The 23,818-nt window shown below is 35.8% G+C and overlaps 1 protein-coding gene across 1 annotated transcript; it reads right to left on the reverse strand.

Annotated features, from left to right (window-relative positions):
• LOC145563637 (putative glutamate carboxypeptidase AMP1) lies at positions 1-11,202 on the reverse strand. Its single transcript, XM_081624073.1, has 10 exons — positions 10,182-11,202; positions 7,130-7,372; positions 6,256-6,408; positions 6,111-6,179; positions 4,424-4,511; positions 3,688-3,771; positions 3,498-3,586; positions 2,932-3,045; positions 979-1,113; positions 1-617 (listed from the first exon to the last, which is right to left on the reverse strand). Exons 1-10 carry the CDS (start codon positions 11,109-11,111, stop codon positions 438-440), a joined length of 2,085 nt encoding a protein of 694 aa, XP_081480199.1. The 5' UTR covers positions 11,112-11,202; the 3' UTR covers positions 1-437.
• Positions 11,203-23,818: the final 12,616 nt, after the last annotated feature.

A 23,818-nucleotide genomic window follows, 5' to 3' on the forward strand; every position in this document is an offset into this window, starting at 1 on the left:
TTCAGTTGCAAGTGAAATACGGTTACATTTCACCAGATAAATAGATATACAAGATTTCCAGTAAGATTCAGGCGTCCTACGTTCTAGTAACAACTGTACAATAAACATAGGATGCACATTTTCTGGCAGAAGGATGTCAACATTAAACTCTACATTCCATCTGAAAAGTAGAGGAATGCATCAAACAAATCCTACACCTGCCAGCTGCTAAGTATGTTCAAGTTAAACCTGCCCAGTAATTCTCCAACTTTGATCTCTTGACAGCATGTCAGCAATCCTCAAAATCTGACGCTGAAAAAGTGCTCGACCTTTTCTTGTTCATGCGTCCACTGCAAAATGGCATTAACTATACCTAGGTCCAGTGACCAAGTTGTATAACAATATGTTCACCTGCCCGAGGCTAAATGCATGTAGGTGAAATTTGCCCGCAATTTCTATCAGCTTAGGTCTCCTTTCAGAGCATTAGCTGCTCTTTGGATAGCTCTGGCAACCCTCCAAATCTCATGCTGTATTGTTGCTTGATTTTCCCTCTTCGTTTGTGTAGATTGAGAAATAGCATTTGCTATAGAAGGAAAGAAGTCTACCTTGCTATCATAGTGGTTGGAAGGTCCATAAACCTGTAACCATATATTATTGCAAAATCCTTAGTCACTACATGAAGAATTCTTGAGTCTTGACAGAAATAATTTAAGCATTTCAATAACAGCATAATTGTCTTTGGTGATGAAATGACTGGAAAACTAGAGATAAACATCTGTCTCTTACAAAAATACTCTATTTTTTTTTGTTTGAAGAAGCACCGCTTTTGCAGAGTACTAGTACAAGTACTAGATAGTGGCAACATGGAGATCATGTTTGCCTCTGGCCCTCTGCATGCTACAGAGTCAGACTACCACGATTTACCTTTACAAATTCATTATTGCTATCTGATGTAGTAAAATAACGAAATAACAAAAACAAAGAAGATACATCGCTTACCAGATGCTTGAACCACTGATTCCCTAGCAGCCCCTCAGCATCTATGAAACCTCTTTCTGCAAGCATCAACCGATCATTTAACATTCTTTTCTTCAGTACTTCAAGATCACTAGAGACCCCCCCAGCTCTTAGATTCTGCAATTGTCATTCTGAACATGTAACAACATCCAACAGCTATGTTTCTCATTTAAAAGAATACAAACAAGAATACCTGGAGGGGCGCTTCTTCTAATTCATACATGCATTATGCAAACAAAAAAAAATGGTTTTATACTATGCCCAATGTCATGTTTTCTATTACAATATTCAGGACGGTTGTTATTAAAAGGTCTTGCTTTCTGTAGATCATTAGAGCTAGAATCCAGTGGAGCAGTTTACTTGAGGTCCCATCCACTTAGATTCTGCTATTAACTTGTTTTACTTTTTAAAGATCAATATTTCACCTCCTTGGGAGCAATTTTGGAACGTAAGGAAGCCTTGGACACAGGGAAGGACAATGGGCGCAATTTTCTCTAAGAGAAACAAAGTCCAAAAAGATCCCCTTTTTCTAGGTCTTTTTCCTCACTGGGGACCATGGGCAGGTCAATCAAGTCTTTAGGACTCTTTACATCTATAAGGCCAGAAAAGATACAGAGCAATGAGTGATGTCATACTTTCCAGTTTCAATCCTATCTTCAGAGAAAGTAGAGAACAAGCTAGGGTAAAAAGAAGATTCAAAATTACAGTTGCTTTTGAAAAAGAAAAAAGAATGATGTGCTGTTTGTGTCTACTTCTCCATTGCCTTTCTCCATGCACACAACTGGATCAATCCTTTTTCGGTTTTTTTGTGAAGCGTTAGGTTTGTCCTGACGCTTTGTCTGCCAAGGGAAACTTCAAGTTTGGTACAGGAAACCGGGAAGAATTATCTGGATATGCACTCTCTTTGCAAATAATTTCAAGTACTAATCATTCCCTTCAGGTATGGACATATAGCCAAAATCAGATGGTACTCTAGACTTTGCTTATGAAGTTTCCCAATAATGTCTTCCTAGATTATCATTTATCACTTTAAGAGAAGCAAAAATCTTTTAGTTTTTTTCCCTTTCTTTTTCCCCTTAATGAAACCCCTAATGTATCTCTTACCTGTTTTTATGGATTATTTTTCCTCTGTATATTCTACTTCTCTACTGAGGCTAAGTTTCACTACAGTTTTGCTGATGTGCTCTGACTTTTCTTATCAAATCTAATCCAAATTTGCTTGTGTGGTCTGATCTAAGCTGATGAGTAATCATAATAATGGTGGTTGCTCCTGCTGCTCTTTTTCCAGCTATTGCTACTACTGGAAATGGCACTACAACTATTGCTAACACCACAACCACTACCACCACCCTACAACTACTAAGGCTCCTCTTCTTCCTCTTGCTACTTCTTGTGTTGATGCTAGTACTAGTAGTATTGCCAATGCACCTTCTGCAGCTGTTAAGACTCTTCTTCCTACTCCTACAACAGCTTTTGCCTTTTGTTGATGCCACAGCCTACTAAAAATGTTGCTACCACTTCTGCTACTGCTCTTGCTGTACCATCACCACCATGACTACTACATCTAGTATTACTCGAGCTACTCTAATTATAAACTGCTACTGCTACTTCCGCTGCTCCACCTACTGTTGCTCATATTATTACTTCACCTACTGTCTAATACTAATACTCTACCCGAGTTTCATAATCTGGATTGGTCAATATAATTCACTATTTTGATCTGATTCTTGTTGCACAGTCCAATCTAATCTGAAATTAGCGATAAGAGTCCCAGAATAAGGTGAGCTCATCATAGCTTGAACTTTAGTTTTATGTTTAAGAAAAGGCAAAAAAAAAAATGGAATAAGAATACATTACTAAACTATTTTAGTTACCATATGCTCATAGGTTGTAGCACATGAAAGCATCAAATGTAGTTAGATAAGCTTATCTCACCTTTGCTTCCTCCTCGACTTCTTGAGCTACTGCAAATAAATTTTTGACAGATCTAGATATAGGAGTAAAGGACACAAGACCTTCCAGCTTATTGCTCAAGATACTTGTATACTCCTGCATATACGTATAAAGGTCACTTGGTTAGCCCTCCAATTTTTACAGCACAAGGAGCTTTGACCAAGTTGCTACCACACGATATACCATATGACAGAAAAGATCATTACAACAGAATAATAAAGGCCAAAAGCCTACCTAAAAATCTTCATAACATTGTCAAACATCAAAAAAATAGAAATAGCAGAAGGCAAGTGAAGATTATACAATTATCTCTAACAGCACTTTGCATTTTGCATGGAGTGATATCCTTCCTCCACTTTTTTTTAACCTTTATAAAAAGTATTTGCACAACCATGCTTGTAGAAAGTAGACCATATCTTCTAATAAAAAGCAAGTATACAAGAAAACAAATAAGAACTTCAGGTTAATTAATATTAACTACACAGGGAAAAAAAAAAAAAAGAAAAAAGAAAAACGGTGAAGAGTATATCAAGTATAACACGGGATACCTGTAACTGCATTGCATATGAATGATAATTGAAGGGAAGAATTGGATCATCAGCCAAACGCAGAGCTAGAAGGCCCCAAAGTCCCGCCACTATATAAATCATAATTTATGAAGGTTATATCAAGACACTAAGCATCAGCCATGTTTTCCTAAATATATAATTTACAACTTCAACTAAGAAAGAAACTGACCAGCCGCATGGCGATGGAACAAAGGATCTCCGTGGTTTAACATCCAGTCATACGAGTCAAAAGCTGTGTGATAGACTGGAAAATCTGGGGGCAAAGTGAAAAAGTATAATTATCACGGTTTTGAGCACAAACAAACATATTAGGGATGAAATAATTCAGTTTTTTTCAGAAAAAATTAGAGATTATGACCATGAAAAAAGATCTATATTTCATCCATAATCTGGGATTCATCTTAGAGCTGTCACTAGGGCATTATTATGAAACTATTTCCATGTAAAAATTGATGTTGGCATGTAAAAGAAAATTCAATTTGGTAAAAGAAAATTCAATTTCCTCATACGATCACTTTCTTGTTTCCATCAAGTTGCTTGTGTCTTCCATTACCCAGCCTCTTCCCCGCAACTATTATCCTCCTCATACAATCACTTTTTTGTTTCTATCAAGTTGTGTGTGTCTTCCATGTAAAACACACACATTAATTATCCCCTCATACCTAGTTTTAAACTTTAGTCATGGTTCAGCACTTCAGCATGCAAGGAAACCAAAATGAATTGATCCATCTGATGAATCTAAGAAAAGTCATAGAAGTTCTGAGCATTGTTAGAAAATAAGGACTCTGTAGATCCTTTTCTACCCAGTAAGACATCATTAATTACAAAGAAACATAAGAAAAATGACATTATTGACACAGAGCCCTTTGTCCACAAATTAATTAATTAAGCCCTAAGAGAAATACCTTTCCCATAGTACATATCAACAGAAGGAACCCCTGCATGCTGCAAAAACGGAGCAAAATCAGAGTCCACTCCACTAAGCCTCTGGATCTGCAAAACAATGAAGAAAATATTACAAAGCTGACATGCCCTCAAAGAAACCGATTTATACTATTTTCCTCTTTTTGTGGTAGTGTTTTAATGATAAAGGCTCACATCAGCTATCAACCACGGGTATGTTTTATTCTTTCACTTAGGATGCAAATTTTTTTTTGATGGGAAGTAGCAATTGATTAAGCATGTCAACAGATATACAATCTCGGTACCCTTTCTTTCTCCCTCATTATTACTCTCATATGTTTGAGGCCAGCATGTGCAATTCATGGCAAGCTACTCGTCAATAGGCAAGTCCCATACTGACAGAATGTGTCAAAAATAACAAGACTATAACAGTGAGAAATGGCACTCAAATAGGAAATAGGTGCTGACAGAACCGATCCTTCAAACTGCCAACCAAAACCAGAATCAACTTTGAAGCAGCTAGAAATACTCAATGAGCCAAATATCCAGCTAGACCATCGTCCTAGTCTCAGCAGAGCCACATGTTTCAGGACTTTCAATCAATCAATCAAAGCCTTAATCCCATAAGTGGGGTCGGCCGTCGGCTACACGTGTTTCATGACTTTGAATTTTAAAAATAGGAAGTTATTTCACAGCTAGAATTAACCATTAGGCCAATAGAAAATCATGCTTAAAAGCCTTAAATACATGTATCCTATCAACTACTTGACCCATGCTTTAATTTTTTTTTTTTTAACTGAATCAATAACATCCCACCAAGTGCCAGTGGTCCAGTATTAGCAATAATGCAGGTACGAATGCCAATCTCAAGCTTCGCTATGAAAACAGAAATTTAAACTCCCTCCATCGACTATTAATTAACCTGATGAGGGGTCGAAAAAAAATTGCAAACATTACGACAATTTCGCCTCCAGCTTTGTTACTGACTAGTGACCATCCAACCATCCTGTAGCATAATGGCATTTTAACAATAATTTTTGAAGAACCTGATAATACCTATGAACATCAAAGAGAAATTTGACAAACATCGGTGGATGGATGAATAGAAACAGAGATAGGCGTTCCCTCACTTTTTTAAGGTTGTTGTTGTTGTTTTTTTTTTTTTTTTCGGTGTTCCACCTGGTTCACCCTTTGGGCTAATCCGGATTCGGGGATCAGTCTGGACTTCTGGGTGGTTAGGTTCCAGTCCCCTCCCGATTGTTGTTGTGGGGGATCGAACACGGGTCCTCCCTACCAAGTTCAGTCCCAATCACCACTGCACCAACAACCAATTGGTATGTTGTTTTGAATCTCGGACAAAGTATTATGACATGATTAAGAGCATGGGCCCCAACTCCTGAAATCCAAAATAATAATATGGCAAATAGACTACTCTTCACCGTGATATTGCCTCCACACATATACCAACTGGCAACTAAAACAGATTTTCCAACACCTATATTCCATCGGTCCATCCATTTAAACCAAGTCTGTATTTCAATCGTTTATACCTTTGAGACAAAGGGGCTTGCTGAAAAGAGTCGCACTACTTCACAAAGAGATATGAGATCCTAAAAATATAATGCTGGAGCAGAGGCCCAGGTATATATACTACTGCATGAAAAGAGGACAGTACTTTAAGAGGCTTACATTGATGCCTTTGTTCCTGGCAGTCCACTGGTCAAAAATAGTTTTATCTGCAGCATCAGGATCCTCGATCTACGCCAATTCAAGCCAAATTGTATATATTAGCAATACGTATCTATATGGCTCAATTATTACATGATTTTCTTACCTTCTTCGTTATGTCAGTTAGAAGATCATCCAGTTGTGGAGTCATACTTGGAAATAATCCAGGACCTTGAACTGCACAATCCACATTCAAATAGGCTACAGCCCTAGAGCCAAGATTCATAATGTTTTCTTCAACCCATTCAGTTGAACCTATCTGGAAAAGAAATAGATATGACTAAGTAAGAACCAACATTAACAAGATCCAAATGAAGAAATCACATGAGGTGTAGCTATATGCAGGACACACAAGGTTATCCATTAAAATCAGTATCATCAATGAATTCTCAGTATAGTTATTTCTAGGTTCACTAAGCATTTGGAGTATTAAGGACCAAAAAATGGTCAAAGCTAGTTACATCTATACCTAGTATTTAAAAACTCTAACCACAAAATTCATACTAAGCCACATGTCACCAATCACGCATATGCCACATGTCACCTCCCTTAATCTTTCAATAGAGTAAAATAAATAATGTTTAAAGTCTTTATGCATTCCAAGACTTGCAAATTTAAGTAATAAGAAAATGAAGAGTTTCATTCTACCATGATAAACTAAAGTTAAACTAATTACATAGACAATAAAATAATATTTTCATCTCCTAAACTTAAAATATAACTTAAATCAATAAGTCATTTCATACCACGCAATATCTATGTATATATATATACCTAACTAAAATCCAAAACAACATCGACACATATAACACAAATATATATATGCAACACATTTCAACAAAAATAACCAGCCCGTGCATCGAACGGGCTAAAAATACTAGTTCCTTGTTAAAACAAGCACAAAGCTTGAGCATAACTTTCAAGAGCACTAAGATTTTAATGACACGTGTCGTAAGTGGAAAGAAATAAAATTTACCCACCATCCCAAACTCTTCAGCATCCCAGCTGCAAAAAATAATTGTTCGGCGAGGCCTCCATCCCAAGCGCATCAATAAGGCATATCTACGAGCAACATCAAGTAGAGCAGCAGTTCCACTATTAGGGTCTACAGCACCGAATGTCCACGCGTCTCTATGGTTACCAAGAAGTACATAACGGTCTGGCTCTTCTGATCCCCTGATGACAGCAAAAACATCATGAATTGAGGCATTTTTTTCTTCTCCCTGCATAAGAGAACCAAATAACAAATATAAATATGAAATCAGACAATTATAACCACGATAAGCAATGAAGGAAAGCCTTCAAACAATCTATGAATTAATTAATCATTCATCATTGAGAATTCTGAAGCAAGCCACTTGGAGTTTACAACATGAACATTCAATTTGGGAAAGCATGTACTCCCTCCATTTTCTTTCGATGTACCTACTTATCTTTGACTCTTGATTCTAGGAATTGGGTGGACATTAAAAAAAATGGTGTATAAAGTAACAGAGAGGTTGTACAAAGTGTGTGTGTGTGTGTGCTGGGGGGGGGGGGGGGGGGCAAAGGAGTAAGATAGTAAAATTTGTTTACCCAAAATAGAATGAAGTAGAAATAGGTACGTGTGTGTGTGTGTAAAGTGGAATTAGGTACATCAAATCAGAACACCTCAAAACAGAATATGCGTGCATCTTTCGGAAACAGAATAGAATGAAGTAGAAATAGGTACATGTATGTGCCTGATTCTAGGGATGATTCCTGCTGCGGGTCCCACATAATGACTATTCACATGTTTGGGGATTAGGGTTCATGTGAATGAAAACGAGATTTGTTGAGGTTAGATAATTACATGTTTAATTAGGGTTTTATTGACCTTTTTGATGTGATAGGGTATTATAGAATAGTGAGTTAAGGGGAAATCATGGAAATAGAAGTGAAAAGGGAGGGTAAAAGTGTGGGCCCCACAGCCAGAATCTACATCGGAATCAGGTGGTGAAATCATTTTTTTTTTAATTAATAGGTAATATTTTAAAATAAAATTCAAAGATGTGGTTAAATCAAAAGGCGGGGTTTTATAAGGTAATAAAATGCAAAAATCCTTCAACAAGCAAAATTTATGGGACTTCAAGCTCTTAATGTTGATAGTTTTGTAGGACACACTCCCTCTGTCCCTATTATTTTGCCCCATAGCTAATTTTTGAGTCAACTTTTAATAACTTTGACCGCAAATTCTATTAATGTATAAGAGATAATATAGTCAAGTGGGATCTTGTTGGATTCATCGAATTATATATTTTATTAATATCAAGTTTTTATAATTTTTACACTTATAGATCTTGAGATATATTTGTTTTAACACGCGGCTCGAAAACCGTGAAAAGTCCAATGGAGCAAAAAAAAAGGGACAGAGGGAGTATGTGCTAAGAATCAATATATAGGGAAAAGGACAATTACGTAGCTGCATCAGCAGAAGTAGCTTGAATAATAATTAGGTAGAGGGAAAACTCCATAAATAGAGCTGATTAGAGAGAAAAATCATGTTGAATATTGTTAGAGTGGAAATACTTTAGAGAGCTTCAACTTATTTTAAAATTTTAATGCACAATTCATCTTCTTCCTTTGAATTTTTGCATAATTTTTCTAGCTTATAGAAAAGTTCTCAAAAGTTCAAGCTTAGATGGATTGGGCACATTAACAAGAGGCACAATCAAAAAATCATATTATAGCTTGAACAAGGGAAATTAGGTAAAGCAAGAACCCCAGCCGCAACTCACCTCGCAAACCCTCAAAATAGTTTATTACAGCATATTTAACTTCACTTTGGTCTCTTGAACCTCAAGGAAGTATCATCTTCACATAAATTTAACTAGTCTTATGTTATTTAAACTTATTATTCTTGAACTTATTGTGGTTGAATTTATTGTACTTGAACTTATAAGACTGAAGAAACTCAAAATATGGTGGGGATAATAGAACCCCAAACATACACGCAGTATAAAATTAATAAGTGAAAATTAGGAGGGGAAAACAAAGCTGTGTTGCCTTGATAATACCAATTACTTTGACCCCTCCTCTTTTTTCTTATTGCACCTAGATTAAAAAAAAAAAAAAAAAAATTAAATACAATTGTTTTGTAGTTTCCCCTAATACCTTCCCTTCTAAAAAGAATTTTGCAGGTTTACTGCCAAAAAATGTTAGGGGTAAGGCCATAATGCTGCATAACGGAAACCTCAAGGACCATATTATTAGTCATGAATCATCATTGCCTTAAAAGAGTTGATTACATTAATATAGATCACCTTATTATTCATCTTGAAAACAAAGAAAGAGACAAGTTATATACACAGTGAAAAAAAAAAAAAAATGAACTAAGCAATGAACTAACAACAATCAAGAGCAGAAGTATATACAATTCAGACTTTGCTTTCATCAGGAGGAGTAAGGGCCACAAAGAGATGCTATCAATGAACAAAAGGCCAAACTGAGGATTTTCCTTAATAATTCATCAACTACCTAAAACAAAAAATCTTCAAGCTGCTTTGGTAAAGCAGATACCTTATTCAACAAACCAACAAAGAGAGCACAATGACTAGCTCTAGAAGCTAAATCATCACTACACCTTTTTTCTTTGATGATTTACCATAAAAATAATCCATTTTAAACATTAACTTGAACATCAAAATATACAAATTCTAATTTATTTATCCAGCAACCAGACCTCAACAACCCTCAACCATAAAAACCGTCACCACAACGAATAACATGACTTCCTAAAATGAGAGCAATTCCAACAACCAAAATATGAAACTTAAATAGAAATACTTTACTCAGCCTACCACATTCAGAAAGATACAAAACCACCATAAAATTGACCATAACTTTTAGCAAAAACACCAGTTCCCACAAAAACAGTTACAACATAATTCAGGACCACATTTCCTAACATACATAGCATAACACAAAGTCAAAATAAACAACAACAATCCAAATATAACTTCATTAGATTTCCAAAATTCCAAATCAAACCTAAAAATTTCCAAAAATTCAAACCTGATAAGTAAAATTCAGCACAGTAGGACCAGGACCAACCCTTAAATTGCTATCTTTAAGGGCATCCTTCCATTCTAAGGGCACCTGAGGTCCCTCAAGTGACCTTAAAATACCCTCAGCTGTCTCCATAGATATTGGCATAGATGGAATTTTAGGAAACCTTTCTTCCACTTCTTTCTCATTTCTCCCTAATCTCTCTCCTCCTTCCATTACACTACCCCAACCAGGACTCAGTGGGTCCCCCACACCCTTCATCACTGTCCCCCTCTCCACCCCTTTAACATACTCCCCCTCGGTGAACATCAGCACCGCGATAGCCCCTCTGAGTTCCGCCCCTTTCACCGCCCCGCCTCGGGACATCCCCTCGCCCCTCCTAACCACCACCACACACCCACTAACATTCACCCCCACCACCCCCAACGCTCGGTAATCCTCATCCCTCCCGTAATTCGCAAACACCGCCTCACCCACCGCCATCCCCGACGGCGAGTAAGCATGGTAAGGCCGAATTACGTCAAACCCCACCTCCGAACTCTCGATTTCTTGACTATTTAGATTACTAAACTTCGCCGTAAGCGAAATTTGCGTGGGATAAGACAACAACACCTCGTACTCCGACACTTTTGTCTCTAAATGAAGATTTTCGAAGTGGGTTTTGACGTATTGCGCAGTTCGATAACCCTCCCGAGTTCCGGCGAGGTGGGGGTGGAGAGTTAGCGCACGAAGATACTGTGAAACGGTGTAGTTTGATGAGAGAGAAAGAAAAGTGTCGTGAAAATGGTGATTTAATTTCGACGCTTTCTGGGGTTTTGCACTTGTTTGAATCTGGGTTTTTTCAAAACTGTAAAACCCCAAAACACAGAGCAAAATTACAGAGATGAAGGTTGTTGAAGGGCGTTTGAAGATGGTAGAACAAAGATGTTGAGCCATTTCTAGTGAGAGAAAGAGGAGAGAGAAAATGATATACTGTAAAATGAATGAAGAAGTTAAGAAATCGACGCTTTAATCAACAAACGGAGGATTTCAAAAGGTATTATTAATGGCGATCAATGGTATGTGTGTCTGAAAGTAAAGAGAGTGGCTTTCAATGGAAAAGTTGTGGGGCCAACAAATAATTTGAAGAGACCAATAGTGGGTCCCACCTTATTTGTTGGTTTTGTCCTTGGTTGATGTACAGTCATTTTTCCCAGATTTTTTTTACTCCGTATTCGACAGTCAACCTGATGAAGAAGATGTATATTTTCATAAATCAGAACCATATACGTAGTAATATACTATTTCCGAAGCAAAATCGTACGGAGTATAATAATATGCTTCCTAATAAGGATATTCCATTAGTAAAATCGTATAATAATATTTTTGAAGGGTTGAAAATAAAATATGGTTCCTAATAACAATAAAAAAAAAAAAAAAAAAATATGGTTCCTAATAACAATAAAAAAAAAAAAAATTTTGAGATAAACAATGATTATGAGGGCATTTGGTGTTTAGTGAATTGGGCCAAATTCAGCGGATAGAACTCAAATTAAAGAGATGACCAAGTTAATCATCTAATATGGGTGTTTGGTAACTAGCGGGTTGAAAAAGCTGATTGCATGAAATCAACTAACTTTAAAAGGAAAATTTGTCAAAAATAATCCCAACTTTCACGTATTCACTTTAAATAATCCCAAATTTGGAGTGTATTCGCTCAAAACAGGCCCAAACCGGTTACTAACTTATTGTAATAGGTTAAGGTGACACGTGTCACCATGTGATTGGTTCATAAAAAAATAAAAAATAAAATAAAAACTTACAAAAATAAAAAATAAAAAAAGAGAAAAACTTTTTTTTAAAAAAAATGTAACCAAGCCACCATCACGAACCACCTTCCCCACAACAGCTGTGGCGGTCGGAACCCCCTTCCCCACCACCCACGAATCACCTTCCCCACAACAGTCACGGTGGCCGGAACCCCCTTCCCCACCCACGCGCCGATGTAGGGATTATTTCAAGCATCTCATACTTGAGCCCCACTGTGATCATACACTTAAGTATGGTGGCGTCCAAAGGGAAGGAAGGTAGAGTAAAAGAATCGCCAACAAGTTTTAGGAACTTGTAAACCGTTCACGGGGTGAAGGTTACACCCCTTCACGATCCATGAGATCGCTAACTCCATAATAGTCTGGAACCAGGACTGGACATTCGGGGATGAAGGTACAAATCCAATCTAAAAGAGATTGAACTTGCCCTAAAAATAAGCCTCTACTTTATTCTTCTCATATTCATGTGCGCTTTCTGACTAACATACAATCAATATATTAACCCAAAACCTGTTTAATCTATGTTGGTTGAATATTAATGCACAAACAAATCTATTATTAGCGATCACTTGAATTATAATCATATTAGCCTAAACAAGATTATTAATTATCTTATTAAGCGTGATTACAAGAACAAATTCTCTTTAAACATACATAAAAGGCGTGATCAAGCAAGTAATAATATATCAAGCAACAATAATAACATATTGACAACAAATCATCATAACAATCTCAATCTCATTAAAGCATAATAATAATATTAGCAAGATCATAGGCATGATACTAACAAGATTAATAACAAATCCTAGCATGTCACTAAACATTAAAGATCAAAGCTTTTAAACATGATACTAACATGATATTAGAAATAATAGGAAGCAACCTAAACATGATACTAGGAACATACATGATATTAGAAATCTTAGTTATTACCCTAAACATGATACTAGGAATCACAAAGACATCCTAACATGATACTAGAAATTAATAAAATAATCTAAGCATGCTTTCTATATCAAAAGAATAATTAAGTAATTAAATTACTTACTTTGATGCCTCGTATCTCTTTCTAATAACAAAATACACACGTTAGTAACTTCAAGGAACATAATAAATCAAACAATTAAATTAAATAATCAAAATAAGGAGTTGGGATCAAACCTTCAGAAATTATCAACCTTTCACGTCTAGGGCGAAGGCAACTTCGAACTTGGCTAATTGTGTCTAGAACTTGTGAGTGTGGAATTTTGTAAAAGGGGAAGGTTTAGAAAGAGGGAGAAAGAATAAGCTTCTAGCTTTTTAGAGAGAGATGATGATTGCGAATGAATAAAAACGGGGAAATACGACACCTATTTTATAAGAAAATAGTCTGGAATCGATAGAAACAAATCAAAATTTGAATCGGAATAAAACTGATCGCTATCGCCAGCGACAGAGCCCAGCGCAAAATGACAAGGATCACGCATGGCGACAGGCTCTATCGTTTGGCGCTGGTTTAAGATAAAACACGCTTTTGTACGGAATCCTCTTCTTAATGTAATTAAGCAATTAAAACTCCGTTTTAATTAATTTTAAACCAGATTTTATCATAATAAAACACTTGTTTGATTTCAAACCAAATTCATTATTTTTCTAAAAGATTAATTATCAATCCTAATGCTATTAGAACTCAAAATAACCTTCTAGACTATTCTAGAAGACTATAATCAATCTTAATAATTTTAGGAATAATAATTAATGGGCCCTCCACTAGATCATTGGGCCATAAAACCATTTCAGACCCAAATTAGTATTTGGACCATAACTTCCTCATTATTCATCGAAATTGGGTTTATAATATATCATTGGAAAGCTCTTTACGAGCCGGACCCAACTACACTATTAATGGACCCTTGTCACGGACCAAGCTAAATTGGAGTGGCTAATTTCATAAATAGAGTAGATTTTCAAAAACAGGAAGAAAGATTTTATTAAAACGAACACATCACAAGACTTTTCACACTTTCACCTCATTCGATAATCAAGCGACGTGAAAAGTATTTATCACTGGGTTTGGTTTTTGGGGAGACACATTTGGGTGTCTACAACCGGCCAGAACTTCGTCTCTCACGCCGGTAGCTCCCTTTCCCCCAAAACCACCAATTTCGTAGCCTAAAACCCTCGAAATCCTACCCACCCGACCACCCAAAATCCCTAAAACACCTCCCCCACCGCATAAAAACCACCAGCCGCCCCTCCACCCCCATCGAAACCCTAGCGCAAGGGTTTCTATGGTGGTGGAGGGGCGGCTGGTTGTTTTTAGCAGTGGGGGATGGTATTTTAAGGATTTGGTGAAGGTTGCGGGATTGGTTGTTTGAGGGAAAGGGGTGTTGGTTAGGGCGGTGCCGACGTGGGCCAACATGACCACGTGTGGGAGGGGGTCTGGCCGCAGCAAGCTGAGGTCGGGGACTTGGGCTAGGTCGGTGGCAGACCCGAAGACGGTGGTTGTCGTGGAGTGGGGGCTCGGCCATATGGGGTTGGGTTTTTTATTTTTTTAATTTTTTTTAAAAGTTTTTTAATTTCTTTTTAATTATATTTTCAACCATTAACACAATGACACGTGTCAACTAACTTAAAAAAAATATTTTACCTGTTTAACAGGTTACCAGTCACATGGGCCTATTTTGAGCGAATACAACCCAAAGATGGGATTATTTAATAATAATCCAAAGTTAGGATTATTTAAAGCGAGTACGTGAAATTTGGGATTATTTTTAACAAATTTTCCATTTTAAAAACGCTGGGTTTATCAACGTTTTGGTAGAGCTGATTAAAATCTAGATCAAATTTTACAACATTGCCCATTTGATCAGAGATACATAACCATCTAAATTCAATTGGAGAAATCCATTAATAAAGAAGAAATCGCACGAATGAAGTAAAAATCTGAAACAATTTGCTTCCAAAAAAAAAAACTAAAACAAATTTTTTTGCTAGTGACTCTACAGGAATAAATTTGGAATAAAAAGAAATTAAAAGAGTGGCTGAGGTGTGCGGTTGAAGGATTTATTTATTGAAAGTTTTCTTATCAAAGTTAAATATTTTTTAGATGCGAAAAAGACAAAAAGTATTATACCAACAAACAAATATTTAAGTGATATTCACAATAATGTTCCGTACCAAAAAAAAAAGGAGAAACAAACCCGGGACATCGCCCGAGTCACTAACTAGTTTTTTTAAAATAGGCATAAGAGTTCTTAACTTTATACGATGTGCTGCATATATTTAGGGGAGATGAAATAATAAAGTCAAAAAATTATTCCACTGTAAGAGTTGTGCGACATTATATATAGGAAAAATATACTTTAATAATCCCAACTATGGGCGATTTGCTTTTAATAATCCCAACTAAGATTTATTATCTAATAATCCTAACTATGGGGGTAGTTTTCCTTTAATAGTCCCAACCGGTCAATGACGGATCAATGATTTGTTATGATAGGTGATCATGACATGTGTCAACACGTAAATGGTCCAAAATTAAAAATATTAAAAAAATATATATATGAAGTAAAACTTAAAATAAAAAAAAACCCAAAATTCCAGCCACCCTCTCCCCTCCCCTAACCTTGCCACCTTGCCGGAACCCTAACCCACCCCCTAACATCGCCGAAAAACGGCCAACCCCCATAACCACCAAAAATAGCCTGTCGAACTCTTCCACCCATTACCGACCCCCAAAACCACATACCCATATTGAAGAAGCGTCGAAACCAACTACCCAAAACCAGTAAACCACCACCAAAAATAACAATCCCTTCCGAGACTCGTCCCACCAAAAACCCTTGAACAAGCAGAGCACGGCGTCGTGATAGAGAAATCCGCTCTGCTCGGCTCGGCTCGGCTCTACTGAAATCTACTCTGCTAACTCCGGCTTGCTCTGCTCTGCTATACCCAGAAGCTTAAAAGAAGAGGGCCTTAGGCCGTTTATCTTACCTTTATAAAAACATAAAAACTTCTAATATTGTTGATATTACAATTTTACCCTCATTTACCTACTCTAACAACAATACTCATGTCCGACTAATCAATAACCAATAACGAAGGGTTTTTTGGTTCCCTCTAGGGTTTCCCCCATTGGGAGGGTTTTTCTAGCCTCCATTGGTAGATAATCTCTACTTTTTTGAAGGTTTTCCTTCAATCTTCTCCTTCTCTCTCTTTCTCTTCCATCTTTTTTTCTTTTGGTCTCAATTGTAAATTTTTGTAGGGACTTCCACCGGTGTGGTAAACCCCAAAAAACTTTTTAATTGCTTTCAATAAAGGATCACATCTGTATGGCGATGATTATTCTATTAGGTTTAATTTATTTGTTTGTTCGTCTGACAAAGATTATTGAAGATTTAGGGTTTCACAATCTCCAAAAGTGTCTAGAAGACTATATGAGTTTTTTCACCCAAACAAATATTCATCCGTGGATCTTATCAAGCCGAATTAGTGCTAACTCATAGATTGTTTTGCTTCAGATGAAGATTTTTATAAAGGCGATCGTTGATCGAATCTGCGATGTAACTAGTTCTAAGGTGAATTGTATTTATGTTGGAATTTTAGATTTCCTTAGAATTGTTTGTAAGTGCCGTTTGGCTATCTTTCATTAATGAAATCCTATTCTTCTTGGAGCCGGTCCCCATGGATCTATTTGATTAACAAGTTATGTTAATCAAATGGCTTATTTGTAAATAAAGCGAACAGTGAATGCAACATCTCAGCTTTCGTTGTCTGATGTAACATTCCATGGTGGATGCTTATGCTGAGTTGGACGAAGATGTTGCTAACAGAGGTTATCTGTAAGAGTTAACGGGGTGAGAAAAGCTTACTCCATTGAAGCTTCCACCATTGAAGCTTCCTCCTTCCTTCCCCGATCTCCAGCCATCTCCCACCGACACTACCATCTTCACTGTGTCCATCTTCCACCACACCGCTTTCTCATCTCCACCTTCATTCCACCAACACCGCTTCCTCATCTCCACCTTCAATCCACCTTCATTCTCCACCTTCATTCCACCGACACCGCTTCCTCATCTCCAGGCCACCTTCATCCCACCGACGGCACTACCATCTCCGGCGGCTTCACCGCCAAATTAAACGAAAACCTTATGATTAAAGGGTGAAGTTAAGGGCAAGGTTAACCCTAAAGGGTAGGGGTGACCATGTCAAACATTAAAGCTTTCATTGAGCTTACCTTACTATGTGAATGGTGATGCGTGGATAAAAGAGACGACATGTAACACCCTAGAAATTCCTTCCTTTTTTAAAATACCTGTTTTGCCCTGTTTAAAACTTTTAAATAGGAATATCTAAGACATTACCGCCACCGTGAAAACGGCTAAGACAACTATCAAAGACACACAGCGGAAGACTAATTTCAAAACCATTCAAAACAAGTCAACTTGAAAAGTCAACCAACGAAAGTAAAGTCAAACCAAAGTCAAACGAAGTAAAATATAATCAACCTACAACTTGGAACCATTATAGGCCCTTATTAAAACAAAACTGAGCTCAAAAATCTTTTCGTTAGTCACGCATAATAATCAAGTCATAAATAAATAAAGCAATAAACACATCATATACTTATAGAAACTAGCATGATTCGCTCTTCACGCATGCCCATTCATGAATATGGTTCATCACCTGAAAAGCTTATCTCTACCTATTTCCACTACTCTCCATTAAAAATGGGTCATCATAGGGCCAAGATAAAGACAAGGCCAACAAACACACAAAACACACAATCAGCAAAGCCGAGTACATAAGCGTAGTTAACACACTAGCATACAATTACCTATCAATACACAACTTACCTTGTTGCACCTGCTTTTCAAGCATACAACATTCAACAAAACTTCTCACTAGACAACTACATAATCAATTTAGCGTTGATTACGCATCGAACGGGTTTCCCACTAACCTCCCCCAATAAATTGAGGTTACTGACACGGGAGCTAACCGTGCCAGCATCAAAAACCACTCGTAAGTGGCGGAATTCCTGCGCATAATAATAATAATAATAAAAGGAATGTACAGCGTCCTGTACTCCAGTAGAAGTTATGGTTAAATATAAAACCCCATAACTCCCCCTATATGTTCATACACAAGGTATATACGTTCCAAGAGTTTTGGTGCGTAATCTCTTTCACTTTATGTTATTTACATATTATTAAACTCAGTGATGACACTCAGACCATAATCATTCAATCAACATTAATTAATCAAACAATCAAATATATCAATTTAATTCTTGAATAATTAGTGACCAAATAATATTTAATGTTGAACCCTCTTTAATTCTACCTCGGTGCCAATGACACCTTAAACGCATAAAGCGCCACAAATCCTATCCCTCGGTGTTAAAAACACCTTAAGTGCACTAAGGCACCAACATACAATTTATTCCTTGTGTCCAAAGACACTTAAATAGCTCCTTTCTCATGCTTATAGCATCAATAAAAATTATATGAACCATAATAAAATTCCTTTTCAATATTCCAACCCAAATTAAACATTTAGTTTAATTAAACATGCTCTCTAACATGCCATAAATAAATATGTGGTTCATAAACAATATTCCAAACTATAATTTTCCATCCAATAATCCATCACAAGTAAAACATGCTTCATAATCCAATCACCAATAACATCCAAATCATAATTTCCAATCCAAACCTAGCATGATACTACTTGTAATTAATCAAACACATTTAGCATATTATTACATCAATATAATTATGCTAAGTACATGAACGTACCTTGTATACGATCTTAATATCACCACAATTAATAAAAATCGCTCACTTCAAAGTCTCCTACAATTTAAAATCATAGAAGAGTATTAAAATCCACTCTACACAAATTTCCAGCAATATATACTATTATAAAAACCCCTCATAATTTAATTAAAATAAGCTGAAATTATATTTAAAACATCATACTTTAATCCCCAATAATGGGTAATTAAAATTCCTTAAAGAAACTTGATTTTAATGCTCTACCAAAAATTTCAGCACTATATTTTAATGAAAACTTGCTGTAATTTAGCCTTAAAACACTTTAGTAAAAGGTTTACACCATTATATATCATAATCCTTCAATAATTTACAAATCAAGAACCTAGGGTTTCAAAAATTGGGGCTTTTTAATTAAAAACATAATCTGAAAATTAATTAACATAATACTCATAATCAAACATCAAAAATTAAATACAAAACCCATAATTAATATTTAGATAGAGGATTAAATAGTTTTATTTTTTTTTTCGGAAAAGGTGGCTGGCCGGCCACCACTGCCAGCTGCCGCCAGCCACCGGCTGGTGCTGCTGGTGGCCGGCGGTAAGGGGGAGCCGAAAAAGGGGAAGGGGAAAAAGAGAAAGAAAAAGAAAAGAAAAATAAAGAGAAAAGGGAGAGAAGTTTACCTTGGGTTTTCTCCACTCTGGGCAAAGTTGATTTGCCTCATATGTGGGATATTTATACCCCTTCTCTAGAAACCCTTCTCCCAAAACTTTCCTCTTTTAATTTTCCTAATCCCTTCCCTAATAAAACTTTACTTAAAATAAAACTTTCCTAAATTAAACCCCAACTTAATTAAAATAATTAATTAAATAAACTTTCCTTTTATAAAATATTACCAAACTTATTAAAATAAATAATTAAAATACTTTAAATAAATCATTTCAATTTAATTAAATACTTCTCAAAATACTTATTTCAATTAAAATACGTATAAAAATACGAGGTATTACACGACACTTTGACGCTGTTGGGTACTTGGGTAACAGTTATTGATCCAATTACAATGTATCAATATGTGTATGTGTTAATTTGTCCCAATCAGCACACACATCAGCATCCGCATTTTACCAGTTTGCCCCCACTTACTTCAGGTGTTTCTTCATTTTACCCCTTGATATCTATAATATATATAAAAGCCCCAAGTTCATTTACTATTCCAAATTTACTGTTCCTTATGAACAGGGAATTTACGCCCCTACCCTTAGCACCCTTCCCTGATTGCCCAGATTGACAGGGGTAGTTTCGTCTTTTTTGCTTTGACATGTTAGCTGTATTTGGTGGGCTGACGCGTGGACATTTTCTCATTTTTGTTGGCATTTTTATCACTCATTCTCTCTCCTTCGTTCCTGGTTAGCTGAGTCTTGTTTGCTTTAATTTTTTTTTTCGTTTTAATTTTTTGCTTTCTTTTTCTTTTTTCTTTCTTAATCGTTCCTTTTTTATTTTGTAACGGTGTTGCAACGATTAGTTCGATGGTGTGGTTTCATGGAGCTTGTGGTGCTGTAGCTTTGGATTTGGTTGTTAAATGATGTAAGGTGTGTGGATTTAAATTAAATTTGTAATTTTCCCTGGTTTAATTGGTGTTTAGTTTTGTTAATTGGTGCTTTATCAATTTGTACTTGTTTGATTTGTAATGTAATTTAGTTTGTGGGTGGGACGGTTCCCTGAGGTTATTAATTATTGACTGTGGCTGGGAATTGAAGCTGGCTTTAGAGACTATACTGTTCAAGTACAGTATTTATACAGGGAATTGTCTGGTACTGTAATGTATATTTATTTTAAAATTGATAGAGGAGTTTCAGTGTGTACTCATTGTCTTTTTTAAGGAGAAATAAAAAATGCTTGCTTTTGGTTAATAGAATATATTTAATGTGTTCTTTTTAGTTGCATATGTATTATTTAATAATTTTTAGCTAGAGGAGGAGATATTTGTTTATGATGTACTTGATCAATTTATATGGTGTAGCTTTTTTTTGCTAATAAAATATATTGGATATATCCTTTTGTAAATTTCCTTGCTTTTAAATTCTTTATTTATAATATGTACTGCATATTTGGTTTACTTGCATTTATTTCTGGCTTGCTTCTTCTTTATCCTGTGAGAAAAAAGGGTTGGTATTGTGAAACCTTGTTAGGGTAATTGTTTAGGTTGTAATTTCTCATAAAAATGTAATGTGATGGGTGAAATTCCATATGGATTTGAATCGTACAAACAACTTTGGATATTGACTTAATGATTCTTGAAATTTTATACCACATGATCACATGGACATACATTGATCTACAGTTATTAAATTTACAGTTGTGAACTTCTTACAGATGATCTAAAATAATTACTTGAATTGGTTGTTTATGCATTTGTGTTATTTTCAGTTAATAAGATTTTTGAAGCTTTGGATTTGGTTGGATAACTAATTTTTTAATTTTTGGTGTATTCTGTTTTCTCTTTTTCCTTTTTTTTTTTGGAAAAAATAAAAAATGAAAAAAAAGAAGAATTGTAGGTCTGTGCATTTGGAGCTGGCTGTGCTGTTAAAATTGTTTGCTGCTATTGTTGGTAAGTTTATTGAACTAATTTGGATTGAAATTTTACAAGGTGACTTAGATTTCCTAAATATGCTACTAAGTTGTTGTAATTTGATTATACTTTTAGTTTAGTGGATATGTATGTTTCTTTAATTTTATTTTTTCCGGTTACAGGTTATGGTTATTCAGTCAAGCAAAATTGCCATTCCATTTCGACCTCTTTTAGGTCAATTGGTTGACTGTTTAAATTTTCCCAAACCAGTTTACAGTTTCATAGATAAGGATAGGAACAGTGCTTACGTTCGTGTTAAAACTGAATATGGCAAGTCTGAATTTGTATTCTTCGGTGGGGAGGCTAATACAGTTCAGGAATCACAAGAAAGGGTGGCCCAAAAAGTCGTGCAGAAATTGATGAGCCACTTTGGGGTGCGAGTGAGCGATTTTACATCTAATAGAGTGAGGATGTATCAGCTATGCAGTAAGCTTTTTAAGCATAAGGTTGTTGACTTATATCGTGAGAAAGGAATAGAGATGCCTGCTACACAGGGGAATTTAGGCAAAAAACAATTTGATGCTGTTGTCCATGTGACGATTGACTTTGTAGGCTTTTTAGGGGCTGTTGTTACAAGGACTGGAGCATAAGTGAGCCCATTAGAGACTATTTGGGTTGAAGGTTTGGGTTTCGTGTCTTGGCTAATAGTGACTTGCCCACATAATGCAGCTGAAATGGAGTGCATATATAGTGATCCTTGTCTTGAGGTAACTGGTGCAAAGCAAAAGGCTGCTAAAAGAGCTATTCGTTACTTGGTGAAAAGTATAGCCTGGAGATTATTGATGCTAATTATGGTGCAGTTGTGGAGAAAAGTGTTGCTTGTAATGCTTTAAAGAGTAGGTTTTACCAATTAAAGGAGCACTTAGCTGATGAATGCTTGACTCCTACTTCTGAAAGGTTTCAGATACCTAAGGTTGATTTGCCTCCAGCTGCTCCAATGAAAAGACGCTCAGCTACACCATTAGATGATGCCTCTTCTTCTGCCGTTAGAGTTGTTGAGCCTTTGGTCTCTGGCATACCTGAACTAAAGACTGTTTGGAAGCGTGCGAAGTTTGCTTAGGCTATTTGTAGTCTTAATTTAGTATTTTGGGTAGCAAGTTGTTTGCCTGATTACAGGTGTTTAGGTTTAGTATTGACATTTGCCTATTATTATCTAGGTTTCTATCTCTCCTTTTGTTTTAAAGCTTAAGTCTATGACTTGTGATGGTTGAAATGTTTCAGTAGAAAATAAACTTGTATGCGGTAACTGAAATATAATGTAATGTGTATTTTGAATAATAAATGGAAGCCCTTTTGATTTGCATGTTGGTTCAAGAATATTCTACAATTTTATTGCTGATTGCTTGACCTCTTAATTTTACACTGCTATTTTATGTTTGCTGTTATGTATGTTCAGCGTTTTGTTACTCGAAGTAATTTGAAATGTTTTAACATAAGCTAGATTTATGCATTGGCTTTGCTCTTTGTAGTTTAAAGTGATAGCAATGTATATATGCTAATGTTCAAGTTCTGATCACATAACTTAATCTATTGTGCCTTCAATTGTGATTTATTTATTGTTTCATGTATTGAAATTGGGATCCTTGAATATTTTTAACGTGAGGGAGTAGGGGAAAAAAGCAAATCTAAGAAGGTAAGATTAAAGCTGGAGAAGGTAACAGGATGGGAAGGTGAGGATTTTCAATGTCTTTCTAAAACGTCGAAACGTAAATATTGTTAGTGAATGCAGATTTTCTTAATAAGGTATAAAGAACTGTAGTAGATTAGTAGAATTCATTTTGTTTTGTTTTCTGACATTGAAAATAGGGGGGTATTGCAATTTGAAGCTAGGATCAGTGTAAAATTCAGGAATTATTGTTATTGATGCTGCCTTGGTCACAGGATTTTACACGAAACAAATATTGGGACAGGTAAACATCTGCTCTAAATTGAAAGAGATGTGTAAGCTAATGTATCAGGTTGTTGGAATTTTCGTGGATTTAAACTGCAAAACTTTTAAATAGCTGCTTATTTTACCAAAAAAAGAAACACCTTGTTAGCTGCACCTTCAGAGAATTTAATATGTATTCATTTCACAGTAAATAACATTCACAAGATTCATCGGTGTCTGAGCAGATTGTTCAGATAGCTTGATCTGCAACAAAGTAATATGGGTATGTCTGAAAAATGACATGATGTTTAAGACAAATTTTTCTATATATGCTCATTGCTACACTGATTTATGGTTTTTGTTTAATGATCAAACTGCTGAGTTACTGCTTTTAATATTTCTATGATAGCTGATGAACCTAATAATTTTAAGAGACCATCAAGTCAAGGTTGAAAATCAAAGCGAACAAGTGGTTTAATATCAACTCACAATTCTACTAGGTAAAATAGATGATTTATTATAATGGACATTATTTTTTGTGAAATAAATTCATAAGTTTTTTATGCTTTGTA

This window comes from Chenopodium album, chromosome 10 (genome assembly GCF_948465745.1).
Source record: "Chenopodium album chromosome 10, dcCheAlbu1.1, whole genome shotgun sequence".
Taxonomy (NCBI): domain Eukaryota; kingdom Viridiplantae; phylum Streptophyta; class Magnoliopsida; order Caryophyllales; family Amaranthaceae; genus Chenopodium; species Chenopodium album.

What these genes read in the sequence shown, in the direction of transcription:
- LOC145563637 (XM_081624073.1), bottom strand. Translation starts at nt 11,111, where the DNA reads ATGGCTCAACATCTTTGTTCTACCATCTTCAAACGCCCTTCAACAACC. An exon ending in ATGCTGAAGAGTTTGGGATG is followed by an intron (nt 6,409 to 7,129) that starts GTGGGTAAATTT and finishes TTTCTTTTCCAG; the next exon opens with ATAGGTTCAACTGAATGGGT. An exon ending in TGATATGTACTATGGGAAAG is followed by an intron (nt 3,772 to 4,423) that starts GTATTTCTCTTA and finishes CTTTGCCCCCAG; the next exon opens with ATTTTCCAGTCTATCACACA.